General features: G+C 36.4%; 1 protein-coding gene across 11 annotated transcripts in view; it reads left to right on the forward strand.

Annotated features, from left to right (window-relative positions):
- Window positions 1–19,368, forward strand: part of beta-Spec (spectrin beta chain) — a 238,505-nt gene that overhangs the window by 113,451 nt on the left and 105,686 nt on the right. For 10 of the 11 annotated variants that reach the window (XM_081772015.1, XM_081772020.1, XM_081772023.1 and 7 more), the window contains exon 3: window positions 16,414–16,565. In XM_081772015.1, the coding sequence (XP_081628141.1) occupies window positions 16,414–16,565 (152 nt within the window). Of the gene's footprint in view, window positions 1–9,454; window positions 9,926–16,413; window positions 16,566–19,368 lie in introns of those variants that run through there. The other variant, XM_081772019.1, reaches the window with a different exon arrangement.

Genomic DNA, 19,368 nt, shown 5'->3' on the forward strand with positions numbered 1-19,368 from the left:
TTTTTAATACTGTTTTTTTCATATAACAGTATAGTTAACGAGCGTAATCTCGGATTCGATTTTTATCTGTTTTAGATTTTTCAGGGCTGTTCCAGCATTATAAAGCAATAGATGAGTTAAGTGGTTTCGTCACTTCCGGTGGCAACGAAAGTGTAAGGATCTAAAACTTGCATTTTGGACCTCCAAACGTTATGGCTGCTAGATAAACAAACAACATAGGTCTGGTATATAATGCAAGTTGTTTTCATACCATACGTGTCCTTACCTTGCTTACCTTTTATCTGTGTAATATTAAAAGTGTCTTGTTTAGGAAATGTAGAGAAAAATTACTATTATCGCGGAAAGGTTCCGGCATGAAACTGAAATATCGCGCCACGGGTAATAAACCGTTCATACCATATAGTACCATCGAGGGAAGAAATAATGTATCCATTTCAACTGTCTACCTGAGTTAGTTCGTTGGAGGCACTCATTTAGATCAGTCGCTTTACGTTGAGCTGTCTTGCTGCATGATAACGCCCGAGTCCACACGGCTGTTCCTGCCAAGGCTTCAGTGCTAAATGTGGGCTGTAAGCTGAGTGCGGAATTTCCTCGAATCCAGTCGTTCACTTCAGCATTGGCAAGAACAGCCATGTGGACTAGAAAATTGTCATACAGTATGCGAACTCAACGCACGAACCCATTCAAATGACTACCTCCAACCAGCATACGCAACAGTGATAGGTACATTGTTCAGTGTTTCCTTCGAGGAAGTGTAAAATTTCCCCCAAAGTGTGATTTTTTTTTTCCCGCCACCCATCAAATAATTTTATGAAAAAATTGAAATAAAATTTACTATTTACAGATCTAAGACTACAAGCGGAAACTCGGGAAGCCTTCCACTAGAAATATTTCCTAATCCGACCATAGACCAGAAAAAATCATTTGCTTATACATTAGATCCTTAATTGGCAGGCATTTCTTTATCTTTACCAAATCTACATAAAACTCCAAATATCTTTTTCAAGTCTCATCAACTCCTGAAATAAGAAGTTCCTTAACACTTTTCATTCAGGCCCTAAATATACCCCCCCTGCAGAATTTTCACAGGAAGGGAGGGCAAAAGACTGATACAAATTCGTGAAGATAAATTCATATAAATTAATATAAATCAATTATTGTTGACTCACATTAAATAACAAACTACAGTATATTAAATACTGAAGTGGGTATGTAAATTTTGTGTGTTTTGGTAGGTACTTTGAAGAACCAATCCTCTTTCGAAGATCCAGGACAACAATTGCCTCATCCATGTCCCCCGCAAAGGTTTGCCCACAGTTAAATCTAAGTACATTTTACTTAGACTTGATTATCACCTACAATTTCATTAGTTTAGAACTACTTTTACAGTAATATAAAATGGTGTGAGTGCTTAGATTTGTAGCTACCCACGAACACTTCTTACACGATTCCCACAGTGTCCACGTCAACGAGGGACGTTGTCATATGTGTATGGAGCACTCTCATCAAGTACTACTAAATATATCCACTAGTGTGGAACGGAAAAATTCATATATTTTTTCAAGTTGTAATATCGCGGAAAAGTTGAGAATTGGAAATATTAATAAAAAAGTAAAACTAGAAATAAAATCAGTTTGTATGTTCCGATTGGGCATGTCCTCTGAAGTTGAGCGAAAGTTTTATAAAAATCACATTTGTAAGATATATTTAAAAAAAAATCTTACTAATGGTCTAAAATAATTTGTTTTTAAACATTTAAACTTGTGTTCAATAATAATAGTATTTTTCCCCCTTGAACTGTGATCTACCTTCATTTGTATATTATGTTCGCAATCCGCGACTGGAAGATATCGATAGATTTAAATACTATTTTCTGTGGTTTTAATACATAAGGATTTGTGCTGTTACGTTCGAGAAGAAGCTAATTTAAATATTATCGTAAAAATGTGAATTTTTCCAGATTTGACAAGCTTTAGAACACATGTGCGACCGGAACATATAAAACGGTTTTATTTATATTTTTTGTTACTCCGTTTTAGTCTCCCCAATTCGTAACTTTTCCGCGGTATGACTTGAAAAAAAAATAAATAAATTTTTCACCTACCGTAATATCCAGTTTTTCTCAAATAAGCAAATGTTATTTTGGTATTTCAGCATTATAAAAAAATATCTTTTGCTTCTAAATGTTCAACACTTTCTCTTTAATTTCCCCTTTCTCCCACAAGTCAAAATTTCTACTTACTTTGCCCTCGTCCGTGGGAAATTTCCCATAACGTGGGGCAATACTGTAACACAACTAGGTAGTTTGAAACGGATTCCGATTATTCCTTCCGTAGATGGCGTTATGTCTTGAACGGCTTATTACCAATGCTGCGAGGTTCTATTGGCAGACCAGAAACTTTTGGAAATACCGTCGTAAGTTTCATATCTATATTATAAAAGAGTCTTATATATAAAAGAGAACGTACAAATCCTTTGTTCCCTCATCACGCTAATACGGCTGAACCAATTTCTTTCATTTTTGGGGGGTTATTAGGATTTGGACCCTAGATGGTTTTTATCATATCACTTTAATTTTTAATTACCAGTGTCTTGAGATAATTGACCATTCAAGTGTCCATAACGTACAAATCCTTTGTTAGTTCATCATAGGTAAAAATAAACGTATTTATATGCAACCCGCATGACCGTGTCACTCGGCGGGTTAACATAAATGACAGGCGATATAATGTTAACATTTACTGCAAGCATATTTCACGGGTATTAAACACATGAGATATGGAGTTGTGCATTTAAATTTTCATTTCAACCCAGCGAAGCGGGTAATATATGCTAGTGTAGTATATTTCTTTGGAATCGACCGGAAACAAATCATACCGGAAATACTGGCAGAATTACGTTGTTCCACGTATCCATTGGGGAGCTCTCTGAATTACAGGGTAGTGGTGCGCTCTAGAAACCCAAAAGTAATGACTTCGGGAATCGAGTAAGACAGCACATCATCCAGTTAAACTTGCACAAATTGGCCGGTCATAGCTCATAATTATGCTATCACCAAGAGTTAAGGTTACTGTATGTATTTGATTCATGATCAATAACGTCATAAACGTCGCATTCAAGTGACGTTGTTGGTAATCTTGGCTGTCTTTACAACACGCAAAGTAACATGACACGGGACTTCTAATTCTCTAATTAAACCTCCACTTCAGTTCCTTAAATTCGGTTTCCGTGCATGTTTGTGAACTACAGCCACCTTTCTGCTGCTTTACTGGACCGGTCGTTGTAAGGTAAATGTGCTAGACCCGGACTAGAACACTCAGATAACTCCAATCATCCGCGTCGATATCAGGAAAAACACATTAAAAAAGGCTGTATATTGAAATGCGAGCTATGTATTTCTTCGTATCAACATTAAAATTTGTTTAATTGGAAGTTCCAAAGTTTATATTGAATAATTCTAAGTTGATCACAAATTTCGGAGATACAACTATACTTCTCTATTTAAGTCCGAAGATTTCACTTGTATCTATATTAGGCCTAAAATTTTATTCAACAACATCTTTAAAGAGAAACATTTATTTTAGAACACAACTTTTTCGACTTCCATACTATTCTATGCATCAATGTCGGAAGTCTTATAGAATGGTTAGTCCGTCCGTCAGTGTCTGTTGACAAATATTAGAGGGGAAAAAAAACTATAAGAGATATCTAGAAGCGTTTTTCTTTAAATTTGATTCAATTCCTCAAGAGTTCATTAACTTTTATACGCCCGCCAACGATTTTAACAAAATCGTCGACTTTGACGTTAGGGCTCTGATGACCCCCTAATTATATCTCAGTCATGATTCATACACCGTTGGAAAGCTTATTGACCACAGATTCCATTCATGCAATTCCCGTCATATTCGTAGAAGAAACAAAAATCATGAAAAATATTTTTAAAAAATGACTTTACGCGCTCTAGCAAACCTTGCACTCACCCTACACTGACAAAATAGTGCTAATGTGTATTCCAGATACTTGTGACAATAATATAAAAAGTTGTAGCCATTGTTGCAATACAAAGCGAGATAAAAATTCATAACAAAATTCCTATAAAAACGTCATGTGTATCACTTCCTAAGGGCTGTTGCAGACCTTCGCGTTGGTGGCCCTGGTGACCCCTCTAATTATCACAGTCATGCGATTCATACACCGATGGAAAGCTTATTGGAACCGGACTGTCGGAAAGGACCGTTGGAACACAGATACAAACGAGGTAGCAAAAAGAACTTATAGAACAATTCATTGAAAAGATATCTTGACACATATAGAGCCGTCCAGAAAACAATTGTAATTTGTCAAAAAACTGAGACTTCAAAAATTAGACAACTTTGCCCCCTCTCTACTTCCCCATATAAGGAAGAAGTACAAATACAGGATATTACCATGTAGTGGCCTACTTCATCGCTTCACATGCCAATTTATGTAAGTGTGCCCCGAGAGGGGAATGCCCCCCCCAAAAAAAACGTTAAAAAAACTACATTTACCCTCCGTCATGATAGCCCCACATACATGAAATGCACGCCGGGGGAAAGTGCATCCTTCAGGAATACAATGGTACAAAAATCATCTTCCTATCTTAATTAGGGGCTGAGCTATTGAGGTTTAAGGCACCGACTAAGCAGTTGCGTCAGTGAGCGTTTAAAGGTTAACCCCTATATTCGAATCGAAATTGATATAAATCAGGAATTTTCGTTTTCAACATTGATCGCCATAAAACAAAAAGAGTAATAAATAACGACAAGCAGTTTTTTTTTGAGGGAGGGGGGTTAAGTATCTTAAGAAAACGTATCTTCACGTGCAACTCTCTCGAAACCGGAAGTGGTTGAAATTTTCTAGTACTTCCGGTTTGAATATTGATTTATCGTTTTTGCTCTGTGGAAGAGAGAACTAGAAGTGATTTCTTGAAATGGAGTCATTGTTTAAAGAATACGTTCAATCCCCTTCGATAACACACTATTCAAACCGGGAATAGTAGAGATCAACAGTTTCCGGTTCACAGACCCCCTTGCTAGCCAGAAGTCCTGATGAAAAATATAAAAAAAAAAACGTCTCAAAACGAATAAAAAATCTAATTGCAGCAAATACTTTTAAAAACATCTCTCAAGTTATGCTACATTGTCTTAATTATTTAAAAGTATTTATTGTAAAAAAACTAATTTCAATTTGGGGGTCTATTGGACTCCTGCTCACGTACTGCTGTCAGAAAAAAGGGGCGCGAGTACTTACGGGTTAAGTTTTCATTATCATCATCATCTCCATCTCTCTGTCTCTGTCTATTGCAGTCCGGAGATAAGGTCTGTTTTAATACCAAATTCGGAAGTCTACTGTACCTATGAAACAAAACTAACTTTTTAAAAAATAATTTCCTGGATGTATACATATCCGGATTGCGTTCAGAATTCATTAGATTGGATAACTGGAGTTTCACTGTATTTCATTCACTTGTAAGATTGGTAAATAGAAAAAAAAAATGGTAAATACATACCAGAAGTTTCTGATAAGGGGATTAATGTTATTTTTCTTTGAAGTAATTATCTATATCCTGTAAACATTTAGATAAAGCCTGTCAGTTGTCTCAGACTTTATCAAAGAACACCACTTGAATGTACGGTTGTTAGGTTGTTTTAGAGAATGAAGTCCTAAAATTATATAGCATGTTGTAAACAACATACATTAGTTTGAGTGATTGAGGTCATGTTTGCGGCTTGACTCGCCCCTCCACTGTCTGGTTAGCTGGCGAATGTCCCATTTTTAAGCAGAGAATTCATTCCGGTACCGTTCGTAATATGCGGTTGCAGAAATTACTGCATAGATGATAAAATTATCGAATATTATAAAGTTACGTTTTTACTATATACGATCTGCTAAATCTTAACATAAAAGTAAACTTATGTTAAAACAAATTTAAAGGGTTATTACAGATGTTTTCGCACGAAAAAAAAAAAGTTGTTGTTAGATAACGAGTGTTTGTCAAATGAGAGCAAAGCTGTGAAATGTGTGTCATTTTGCAGGGGAGTGATGCTTATACACGCTCATATGTGTTTCACTTTCGTTTAACGAATGTTACATATAGCAAATCCACGAGTTTTTTTTTTTTAATTCATGAAGTCTCTCTCTCTCTCTCTCTCTCTCTCTCACACACACACACACCAAAAGCCCTGCATGTTGTGTGCTACCAAATCCAACAGCAGAAGTGGTACAATAGTACAAATTAGCGAAACTAACATAAAAGTAATCTGGACTGATATCACACGTGGGGAAGGAAAATTTGTAGGTTGATAACTATGAAAGTTCCTAGCTGCAGTAACAAGCCATCATTGTATTAAATCCTGAGCCAATCCAGCTAATAAAAAATTTGCGTCCAAAAAGTATCTAGACCTACTAGCAAATGACAGAGCAAGTTTTCACTAGTTTCCACATAATTTTCCTAGCCAGGGAACTTTCGGCACTTTGTTCGAGCTGAATGCTCGCAGAAAAAAAAAAAAAATGCTTCTTCTCTTGTAACATTGGTCGATCATGACTGGAAATTTTTGTGACCACGGAAATATTCCTTGAGCTTTCAAAATACTTTGGTCTAAATCAGACGAATACAATGGGTACTCCATTATTTGGAACTCCGCTCTCACTGTAGACCTAAATGAATCAACAAACAGCGCACTTTAAGATCTCAGAAGACCGAATTCATGTCGTATGATCATCTGGGGCTGTCTAAAGGTGTTTCTTCAAAGATTTACCAACTAGAAGTATTTTGTATTCTGAGCGAAATTTTAATGCGATCGTCGTATCCTATTTATCTTACTCGTCCTGCTATAGTGAGTATTGTAGTGTTATAATACTGTAATAGTACTATTACGAGTATTTCGTGAACGCACACAATTGAAGTGATTGCGATATTTGTTTTAAACAAGGGATTCTAGGAGTGAAATAAAATTTGTATGGTTATTTACTAAGACGTTTTCTTCAGCGAAAGGCTCCTTTTGCATAAAGTACTCTATATTTTGAGTACTACGGTTTCTTCAATCAGAAGCCCATTATTTTCATTCCAGTAGCTTTCCAATTGACCTCACGATGCTTCAGATGAATGCTGCCTGCTACCAACATCGCCTGGTTTTATCCAAGCAATGACAGTTTTAATTGCTGAATAATATACCCAGTGATGCATGAGTTTTTTAATGCGACGGGAACAGGCAGACCAGTACGTCTAGGCTTAACTCGGTCGTATATGTGAAAATAGTGAATAAATAATGTTTATTCCATTGGAAACTGGAAAACTTACAAGGTATCTAGCTTTGTATAAAACATGATTACGTTCGGTAACAGAATGAAGTCTACTTTCCACCGCGGACTGAACCCGCGAGGAATGCAGTCTTGTTTATAGAGATTGGCCAGAAGCTACACTCTCACAGCCATAAATAGAAAATTTTAATATTTAAAGTATAGATTTCATTTGGCCAAGAAACATTCATTTGTTAGATTTAATTCAACCTGCGGATAAAGATACAGAACTTTCTAAAGAGAAATGGATGGGAAGGATTTATTGAATACGACTGTATGCGCCCATAAACATATAATGCTAAACAATGCAGTTGTTAATAGATTATTAAAAAAGTACCCAGAAAGAACATTCGAGAGAAAATAACCCTTGTGAGAGCGATTTAATAACTTAAAATGCCATTTTATCTTCTGTCAAGAGGCAATTTCGATCCCAATATAATATGGATGGAGTGTCTGATCCCAGTATATTCCACCTGGTCCGGCGTTGAGATAAACAGTAGTTAAAGATTCCCGTAGTCGAATAATGTCAGACTAATTACAAGCGAAGGTATTTGTAAGAATACAATTATGCGTGTCCCCGAGGCTAATTAGGTCAAGTAATTGATGGAGTTGATCTGGTTGATTAGTGGTGCTCATGGTTTTTTTAAAATTAGTTTTAATGCGTCTTTTGTGCACTTAATGCATGTTATGCGAAACGGATCTTAACATGGGATCCAAAACACACGAGCTTCACCCGAGAATAAACGCGGGTAGGTAACCGCACGTTTGTAGAAATCTGGTACGTTGATACTGCCGATGTGATATGCTGTTTTTTCATTTGCACCATAGAATCTAAAGAACGTTAAAAAAAAAAAAAAGCTCTTCTCAGTGCGCCTGCTTGCTGTAGTGAGCTCAGATTCGCACTTATTCGATCTTACTGCCCTCAGTGAGTCTCGCTTATTAAACCCCATTGTGCTCGTGTTCGTTCGGGCTCGGATTAGGAGGAAGCATACTATCAACGTATAGGATTCATGCCAGACCCCTAACCAGCCCGAAAATTTAGGGGGGGGGGTGAAAGTTAGGGGGCCCGATCAAAAAATATTATAGTTCATCACCATATAGTTCATTTGCAAGCCTACTGTGAAAATTTTAGACGGGGGACAGTAGAAATTTAGGGAGCAGGCCCCCTGGATACGGGCCTGATTCATGCTCTCACGGGTTCGTGCTGCTCATTTATCGAGTTCGAGACTGAATGAGGGCCAAAGTTGAACATTTCTGCTGTACATACAAAAAAATTAATCTGAGTAGCAAGTCAAGTAATTGTCAAACAAAAGAACTAAACACCCTCTCTGTGTCAATCTGATAAGATGCAAAGCATAATAGGCCCTATATTTGTGTATAGTATTTTGATTTTTTATTTTTTCTTTCAAATTAGCAGATACAAAATGAATGAAAAGGAAGAGAAAATAGCCCTATCACCAAACTAAATAGGCCTAAGTACATAACCAGTGAAGTAAGGAAGAACAGTAACATTTCAAACCACAGACAGATGTATTCGCTTGATACATTATTGATACAAACATCACATCAGAAGTTCGCGGCATACAGAATAATAAGGTTAAGAGGTAGAGGGAAGTAAAAGAAAAAAAAAGTTTCAAGTTAAAAAAAAAATCAACAATAATTAGCATAGGCGAATTGAATACAATGTAGAGAAAGCTTGATTATCTTTTTATGTAAATGCAATGAGAATAACATCCATAACATTACATCACATTTTAATTTACCGTAATCCTGCTTAAGTATAAATTTTATTATCAACGCCAACGGCATGAAGGGAAGAAAACTCGAAGTGTGTCAGTGCTGTAAGATAACATCCCTCCAGATCGTTGATCATACGGGATTTAAAACAGCAGAAGAGTGAATTCTGAGAGACGTGAATTAACTTCGATTGGCGGGTTAATTCGATGACGCAGAAAGAAAGCAGGAGGGGGAATTTGAAGGTGCAGAGTTCAGGCCTGCTATCGTGGTCGTGGACAAGGTAGAACAGTCGATTAGATACAAGTGTGAGCAAAGTTGATTGATAATATTTACACAGAGGTGGAGAATTTGATTGGTGAAGAAGGAAAGAAAAAAGTGTTGCTTGTAAGACACAAAGCCGCTACAATACTTTTTTGTTGTGCTACAACAGTGACGTAATTTGGTTGTTTTTGCACAGGTGGCGAATTGTGGATCTTTTTTGCTTTGCTTGCCGTTTCGAATATTACTGTCTTCTTAAGAACAAGTGTGTAACATACGCGCAACTCAACGTTTTAGTTTTGTTTTGAAACTTCCTGTTCCTGTGCTTATCAACGAAAAGCGGGAGGAAACTCTCGCAAACTTTGATATACACTGTGCTTTGAGGATTTGGGTGTGGCGACCACTTCGGAAAAGGATCTTATTCTTCAGTTTCTGGAACGTAGGTTCCAGAATAGGTTTCTGAATTCGTCAGATGAAACCAGTAATTCGAATAATGATTCCGAAGATCCTGACACTGATGTAGATGCTGCTGATGGCGAATCGAAAGCGCTGCAAGTGGAAACAATGTCTGAACAAGACTATTGGGATATTATAGTCAAGGAATTGAAAGGTGGGTGATGCTTTGTAGGCAGGTTGGAATCACACACGCATTTAGAATGGAACAAATTCTATTATTGACTATATGTGCACAATTATTTATAGTAGCGCCTATTGTTTTCTTTGTATTAACATACTTTGCAATGTAGGTTTTTTGTATAAGTAACGAAACGCACTGAGAATATACCCATTTTGAGAAGTAAGTAGTGAAATATCGCATTCTCCCCCCCCCCCCGAATAGTCGTACAATTCTTGAATGCATGCAGTTTCACTATACGGATCCATAGTATAAGTAGTACTAGTAGGAACGGATTAGAAGCCCCGCAGGGATTTTGTTGGGTTCTGTTCTCGACATAAAATGGGCAAATTAGACTTCCCGAAATTTTTCCGTACGTTTTACAATCTGTGGATCGTATAGTAAAACTACACCTTGAATGTAGTCTGATTCACTAGATTCATGTGGTCCCGTCCACTAGTTGTAGGTTTTGTTTCGTTAGAATTGTTCTCAAGCATTGATTGTAATAGGGTACTGATATTGAGTCAGTGTTACATGAGTGCATATCAAAGAGGATTGTGTCGGATACTATTATTGGAGGTATTTTTCACAAGTAGAAACCATTATTTCATGTTTGTAAGTGTAATGTTCAAAGTTTGAAACCATCACAAGGGGCTATACTAGGGTTAAAATGAATGGGTGCTAATGAAAGATGCCACCAGCGGAGTATTTCTGCACGAAGTTGGAAACCTGTAAGTTTACAGATATAGAGTTACAAGTGTGAAACCTTTACAAGTGCTCTAATCCAGGTTATTTTATGCAGTATCAAGTTTTTTCTTACTATCGTGCCTTCCGTCGTTGACACGTCTACTCCCTGAGGACTCCTCCCCTCACGGACTCTTCTGAGAAGCTGAGTCCCGAGCGTTAGCGATGGGGTGCGTCCAAAGGGAGCAGGCGCGTCAGCGAAGGTGAGTATACTCAAACGAGGGTAGTAAAAACTAGTGGGTTTTGGCAATTAGGTCTATACGAGTTTCAATAGGGCTTGTCATGGTTTCGTACTATTAGCGTTCCACTTGTAAACAAAATACAACTTGTGTACACTGTGCTGAAATACATTGCCGGTGGAAAATAGTTTCTAATAGTCATCTTTCATATGCACTCACTCATTTTATCCATAGTAAAGGACTTGTAAGGATTTTACTCTGGTAACGCTAAACTTGTAAACATAAAATACAGGTATATTACTTTGTATTTAATTCTATCGCTTGCAGACATTTGTTCTTTATAAATATATTTTGAATTTTACCTGTAAAAATCTTCCAAAATGTGGTGCCAGTATTGAATTTTACATGTAAATCTTCCAAAATGTAGTGCGGCAAAAGTAAAACCACTTTTTTAATGGTTTACATTCGGACGCGTATTTATAACCGATAACGGGATATCCCTATAAAGTAAATTTGCATCCATGAATATAACTTATAGTTTAAGAAACGGTTTCTAAGATAATACGAGAGAAAGTTATGGGAAAATATTAGATTAATAGGATAGCACGTACTCATTTCCAGGAAACATCAGTTCGCATGCATATTATCAATCTGTACGCAATTATTTGGGCATTCACTAAGGTAATAGCAGTCCAGAACGACTTACAGAAGCTCTTGAACTACCGTGTTTACTCGCGTCATAGTCTCCCTCGCATAATAGTCGCACCTTAAGTTTGAAGTAAAAACATTCGGCAAAACTTTCCTCGCATAAAAGTGGCAATCTACAGGATTTTTGTCTTTGAGAACGAGACTTTCTTCGAAATAGCTTACCTTGGGCGAGTCCGGGCAAAATAACTTTTCGTGTTTACTGACGTAACATCGTGACCCATCTGTCAAGAGATCAGACAATCTACTTTCATCCTCCATTCTGCGCGCTCCCTTCCAAGTATGACTCATTCCAATATGCATCCTGTTTATAACCACTTCGTCTGTTCTGGCATTCCATCGTATTGACTCGAGAGTTTCAAACATCTGGTTGTGATTCCAAAAATCACTTCCTAACTGGCGATAATTAAATGACAGCTTTCCTCGCATAATAGTCGCAGTTGGATTCTCGCATTAAAAATTGGTACAAAACGTGCGACTATTACGCGATTAACACGGGAATTATAAAATGTTTCATAATTTTTAAATTCTAGAATTTCGTGAGATACCCTAGGAGAATGTTCGACACCAGTTGGGAACCACTGATGTGTTACTTTTTGCACAATAGTCGTTGCCCCCCAGCTGCACCAGATTTAAGCCCTGGTTGTGGTTGGAAGCCCACATTAACTGTAGGTTCTGTCCGTCATAACCTTGGTCTTACGAAAGAATACGCAACTGTATTCATTACGTATGCATTTTAACGGACTGAATTTTATAGACATTCACGTATAATCTCAATACTCCTTGAGTTGATATAATTACAAATGTTTTTTTTTTTTCGTTAAACCCGAGTATCAACGCGGTGTTATCTTTAGTCAGGAAATTTATGAATTTTTTTACGAGTCTTTCCTCATCAGTAATACATTAGAAAATAATTTATTCGCGCATGCCTGCTTGATTTACTAGAATATAATGATTATTTTTAAATTATTATTATATGATGTCGGTAATGTTTTTTTTTCTTTCTTGTTCTTCTTTCTCAACCTCAATTGAGGTCTTATATCTTCAGCTGCAAGCCTAGGTCTTTTATTGTACTGAGTTTCGTTGTAAATATAATTGTTTTGTAATATAGTAATTTGTGTAAAGGATGGATGATACTGTTGTTTACTCTTTCAGTAGTCATTATTATTATTATGTCCTACAATATTGGAGAGAATTTTGCTTTTTTTCGTATCCTGTTCATTTAGATACTTAGTTTACTTTTCAAAAAAACACTTATTGAAACTTTGAAAACCTAGAACTTAATCTCAGATGCTGCGTGGTGAAAGAAAAAAAAAATATTTTGCCTATTTTCAGTTTTCCGTAAGAAAAATTACATTAGGTGCTCTCAAGTAAGTAGTTGTCTCCCACCACTGTACTTTTCCTCGTTACGCATAAATTGTTAACTTGAAAACTGCTTTTTACCCGGGGTTTGTTTTCTTTTCCATCTTTACGAAAAAGAATGTGCATTCCTTAATTCATTGAACTTAGCCTCAATCATGCAGTAAGCTTTGAAATATTAAAGAAAAGGAAAAGTGATGTTTTCATTTGGATGTTTTTCATCTTGCTTTCATCGATTTAAAAAATAGCTGTGAGGATTATTGATAATGTCAGTGCATCATTATTTACATAATAGTAATACAAACTCTACTGAGACAGGACAATAACCGACAAAGAAGTACATCGTATAGGCCGGACATCACAGTAGTAAGAAAAACAAGAGATAACCTAATAGACACCACAAAAACACAACAAACCGGTAAACGAAAGCACATAGAGAAAACATACAAAAATTACAAACAGCTAGCTCAAAACATAACAATGGAAATCCAAAAGTGTGAAATAATAAGTAATATCATATACCAGAGTAGTTCACAAGACATTGAAAAAGTTACTTTAGTCAATTTAAATTGAAGAAAACCAAGAAGACAGAAAACCTTAATACTGGACGCATGCAGAATAGTAAGGGACTTCGTGCAAACCCCAGAGAAAAATTAATTACTGGATGGCTTATGTATTAGTATATCGTCTGTACGGATGAAGAGTAAAGAAAAATACAAATAATAATAATAATCTGTAGGAGATTGCAACATTATTTGTATTGATCTGAAAGTGATTGATGATCTTGTTTGAATGAAGTATTAGGAAGTGTCTTATTGTACAATTGTAAATGACTACTTAGACCTTTTTTGTAAAGCACTTGGTAATATTCAAATTTATTCTGTAATGGGTAATGTTGAGCAAAATAATAGAGACGTAAGATGTGAGAATACGTACTTAATTTAGAATTAATGAAAACCACCATGGTACTTTGCAGTACATTTTGTTGAGGCCAATAGTATAGAGCTTTTGACTAAATGAACTTTTTTAACAGATAATTTCTTATATATGAAAGAACTGAAAGCACGTGGTGTAAATTCAGAAGGTAATCGTTTGTAAATGTAAAATTACATCAGGTTGTCCCCTCCTGGTTTTAATCTTAGAGAAGAAAAGGAAAGCTTAAGAGTCTTCAGAATTGTATGTTTGTTGTTGGTAGTCTCATACATTTTAGATGCAGTAATTTGCAAGAAAAGAAAGTTATAAGCAAATATTAACGGACTAAAGTTGAACAACACGTTTGATATGGAAGTTACTTTTTCTTTAGGCCTATTAAGTATGATCTCTATTTTTAAATGCATTTACAGCGATGTGCATAAAACCTTCACTTCCACATTATTACATTGCTCTTATTTAAATATTACATAACTTTTTCTTTCCTTGTTTTTCAGGAATTTCCAAACAAAGTTTTAGAACATGCAGTTCGGTTGCATTATTTTATGTGAAACTAAATTGATAGGTGCTTAATTTCCGTATTTTCCTACATAAAAGTACGAGGAGCTACTGAAATTTCGTAGCTCAACCCAAAAGTGCACGTGAAAAGTTGAAATTTTACAGGTATTCTGTGTACTCCTCCCGAAGTTCAATACACTTCTTGCATGCTGCTCTTGTTTACAGTGCTCGATTGACAAGGTCATTGTCTTGAAGGAACATTTTTTTTCTTTTTTTCAATTTTCCGCGGGGTTGCACTTTCAATTTCTTTGTTATGTGAGTAATGCAGAGAAATCCTATGCATGAAATGTCTGACCCGTGGGCAGATAGTCTATGAGTATGACTCCGTTCTTATCCCAGAAGAATGTGGCAAACCCTTTCCGAGCTGGCTTCTCTCTCTTGAACTTCGTGGGAGCGAGGGTAACCTGAATATCGTTACTTCACAGTTGTTTCCTTTTAGGATCATAGTGATGCAACCATGTTTGTCCATAGTTACTATACAGAAATGGTCGACATTGCGTTCAACGCTTTCCATCTGCTGACAGCTATTAGAAACACATATTGCCGAGAGCTTGCACATGTCCAAATCGTCATGAATTATGCTACTGACGCTTTCCCGAGAAATACATATAATATCTGCCACACGTTTTATTGAGATTCTGCGATTTTCAAAAATTTCATCAATTTCGTCTGCACTTTCAGGTACATGCACAATCGTAAAATAGTTCTTGATTTTTATTTTACGTATAACTTAGGAACAAAAGGTATGCATACCATATTATTTCACAAGCTTGTATAACAGATCAAGGTCTACCATAATGCCAAGTTTGATCCAGATCGGATGAGTTCGGTTGAATTTGTACAATGTATGTAGTGTCTTTATCAGTGAGAGTAAAATGAACGATATATAGTTCTCTTATCAAATGAGTCAAAAAGCTAATGGCAGGTTATAAAGAAAATTTGATAAACATATTTTTAGTAGTTTTTCACAGTAAGTAGGATTGTAATTTCAGTATATTAGCAAAACAATGAACATAAAATTGCTTAAAGACCAAATTAGGCGCATGTTAAGTATGTTGAAAGACACACTTTGAAGCATGTTTAAATGAAGACTGTTCTTCATTTAGAAATGCTTCAAGGTGAGTATATTTAAATAATGAGAATAATTCAATTCCCAAAATTCAGCTTTGTTACGTATAATATTAACCTTTCGTGTATGTATGTTTAGAGTCGAGTAATCTTGTCATTTCGGGTGACAGCCAAGTGCCCGGTTGCAAATAGCTGCTAGGTTAAGAAAATGTGGGTCAGTGTAGTTTTATATTTATTTTATACAGGTATGTTTCCCTACCTTCCTTTTTTATTCAGTTATTCTTGAAGTATTTTCTTTCGGAAATCTGAACAGAAAATAAATTCCTCTTTCACTGTAATGTTTGTGTCAGTACAAAACACAAGTTCAATATGTAGTCATTTCTTTGGAAACCACCTGAAACAAATTATGCCCAAAGTGCGGATGGTAATGTTTACATATCCGTTAAGTAGCAAAAACAAATCAGTTTAGAGCTAAGATTTCAGAAGCAAAATGTTAATGTTAGTTAAAAAGGGTTTGAGAGAAATACTTAAGATATGGAAATATTAATGGGAGAATGTAATTTCGTGGTGTGTTTGTTTCTGCGGCGATAAATCTGATTTTCTGAAGCTATACAATTAAAGATTTAACAGTGATCTTGATACAGTTACACATATGAAGGAGATTACAAATTTATCCAAATACTTATATTGGATAGTTTATTTATTTATTTATTTATTTATTTACTTATTTGAAAATTAGTTATCTACATTACTTTCTGCTAGCAGCAAATGGAATTCTGTGTAGACGTTATTCTTACATGCCAGACAGGAGAAAGAAAGTTTTTGGTATAAGTTTGTTTGATGAATAGATTCATTTTATGAATTAGTAGCAAGTAACAACTATTTTTTTTTTCATCAGGTGCTATTGTTAAATAACTAATACTTCGAAATATTTATTTTCAGACGAACGAGAGAGTGTCCAGAAAAAGACTTTCCAAAAATGGGTCAACTCACACCTTGTACGAGTACAATGTCGCATTACAGACTTATATACAGACCTACGAGATGGACGGATGCTTCTCAAATTATTAGAAGTTTTGTCAGGAGAGAGGCTGGTAAGGACTGCTATTACACATTATTTCTTAAATAATAAGGAAATTATCTCGTGGATTAGTTGATTGAAATTTGTAGTGTGTCAGATCAAAAATTTAGTTCGTCTACTCATCATTTTCATAATATTGGTGTGAAACGTCGTATTTCAGAAACAGTATTTGAACTATTTCATATGTTATTTTCTCATTTTCTACGTATTATTCTTTAATTAATCTAAATTAATGTGATAAATTTATGAATTCAATTTCTTCCTGGTAAGTTGTTGAAATGCGAAATAGAAATTAACTTCATGGATGGACGTCACGATACTTACTTGGCACTTACGAGAATTTCATGGCACTTGAATTCTATCCGGAACTTAAGTGAGGACTTAGTTTTCTTCTTATTTTTCCATGATAAATTAACAAGTCAGGTAACTGACTTTCTGTGTATCCTTTTAAAGCAGCATTACATGATGAGTTAAGGAAATTTGGCCCTGCTCCTAACTGGAGTATATAAACCTAAATCATTCTCAAACTGTGGCCACGATGTGTGATATCAGTCCGTATAACTCCAGTGCGGTACCTCGTTGAAAGTGTGTGTTGGAGGAGGATATGCACTTTGTTTCCATAATTTTTCAAGTTTCTTTTATAACCCATGCTTCCTGTGTTATCATCATAATACTGTACCTTTTACTCGTAAAGTTCAAAATGCTCCCACACTAATTAGATCATGTATCTACTTTCTCTCAGCTCGTATACCTTTCTTCGAAATTTCGAACAAATCTGAATTTACTTCCTTATCTTTAAACATTCCAGTATCTAACTTGGCGTCTTCTACTTTTCTTTCTAAGTATATAGTTTTAGTGGGTTCTCACTATTTTTACGTTGTTTTTTTTTCTTACCATTGATGTTCAACATTTTCATCTTGACATAGAATTACACGAGGGTCATTTAACTCGAAGTGGCAACATAGTTGTGAAATGGAATGTAGTGAATCGCTCACCTCGAAAAGCTTACAGTCCTTCGATGTAGTTTCCGCCAACCAGTTGAACCTTTCGCTAGATGCCTGGTAACCTGTCAAAGCCCCACTTTGTAAGAGTGTATTGACAGTGCGCCCGAAGGCATAAACAATGCTGGGAATGTCTCTGAAACGTTTGCTCCTGAGAGGTTCTTTCATTTTTGGGAAAAGATCAAAATCGCAGGGGCTCATATCTGGGGAGTATGGCGGGTGCTCCAGTACCTCCCAACTCCATCGTCGTAACAGTCTGTACTGGATAGGCTGTATGGCATCTGGTATGTCGTGAAGGACAATTGATCCAGACTCCAGGAGGTGTGAACGTTTGCGTCGCAGTGGTGGTCCCAAATGGTGACTGAGGTATGAAGCATTGACGGTAACGCCCGGTGGAACTTTGTGACAGGATAATGCCTTCGTGGTCGTATGACATTATCATCACCTCCTTCACGTTTGCTGGCTCTTTGTTAAACTTTTTCGGTCGTGGAGATTCTGGGTGGCCCATTCACTTGACCGACGTTTCAATTCAGGCTCGTAATATCTTCCCCACGTTTAGTCACTTGCAATAATGCGGTGAGAAGTCATCACCTTCCTCATTGTTACGTTGAAGGTGTAGGCGCGCACATTCCTACCTATGCCACTTTTGAACCTCGGTCAGAGCATGGGATACCCATCTGGCTACCATTTTCCGTATGCCAAGATCATGTGTTAGCATGCGGAACACTGATCCGGAAGAAATGGTCAGCTCCTGTACCAGTTCACTACAAGTCCAGCACCGATCACCGTCAAGCAATGTCCGTAGTCTTGCAAGATGAATTTCGTCCGCAGCCGTTCGCATATGCCCTCCACCGTGCGTTTTGTCTGTTGACTGTCGTCCCTCCTGAAATGCTGCAACCCATCTCGCCACTGTCCGATACGGTAGAGCAGCTTCACCACAGACCTCTACTAATCCTCTGTAAATCGTACTAGCATTTCGCTCTCGTGCCACCTGGAATTTGATAAACACACGCTGTTCTGCACGCGTGAACATTGCGTTAGGGCGGTATTTCACACAATCGCTTTAACAATATCTACTCGCCACACAAACCGTAATATGGGACCGCAGCAGCGTTGAACTGACTCCTACACATCCACGGAACACACTACGTTCATTTGCCTCCTGCCGGTTCGAGTTAAATGACCCTTGTATTTTTCTACCTCTCATGTTTGTCACTGAAAAGACAAGTTTTACAGAAGTATACACAATGCAATACTACTACGTAACACCAAATATATTGTTCATGTGTTTCTCCTATTTCTTTCATATAAATATTCTCAAATTTAATTTAATCCCTCATCTGAACAAAATTTGGGGGACAATGCCCCCTTTCCTCTCCCAGATACACCCGTGAAAATTAATAAGTGCTTCTGCTGGTTAGTTTCTTAGGATGCCTTCTTTCATTAGTAGATTGTGTAGGGTGGGTTATAAGTTAAGTAATGTAAATGCATTTGAAATTAATTATTTATAAACTGCTTAAACTGGGTTACCTAAATCAAGTGTTCAAAGTGTAATAAGTGATTTTGAATATACAAATTACATCTTTTAAGCGCAAGAGAATATATTACATCACCAATATTGTTGGATGATAAGTTATAAAGTTCAGAAGTGTAGTATGCTCTTCTGAATGCTAGATCTGCTTTTTTATTTCTTTCTTCGAGAAAAAACGTACTTCATTATTTATTGCTTCTATTAATGCACAAATAACTCTATTCATCTCTATAATTTGGGACACTGTTACTCATTGGTAGAGCGCTCACCTCTGGTTTGCGAGG

Source organism: Thermobia domestica, chromosome 9 (assembly GCF_964235325.1).
Source record: "Thermobia domestica chromosome 9, izTheDome1.hap1.1, whole genome shotgun sequence".
Taxonomy (NCBI): domain Eukaryota; kingdom Metazoa; phylum Arthropoda; class Insecta; order Zygentoma; family Lepismatidae; genus Thermobia; species Thermobia domestica.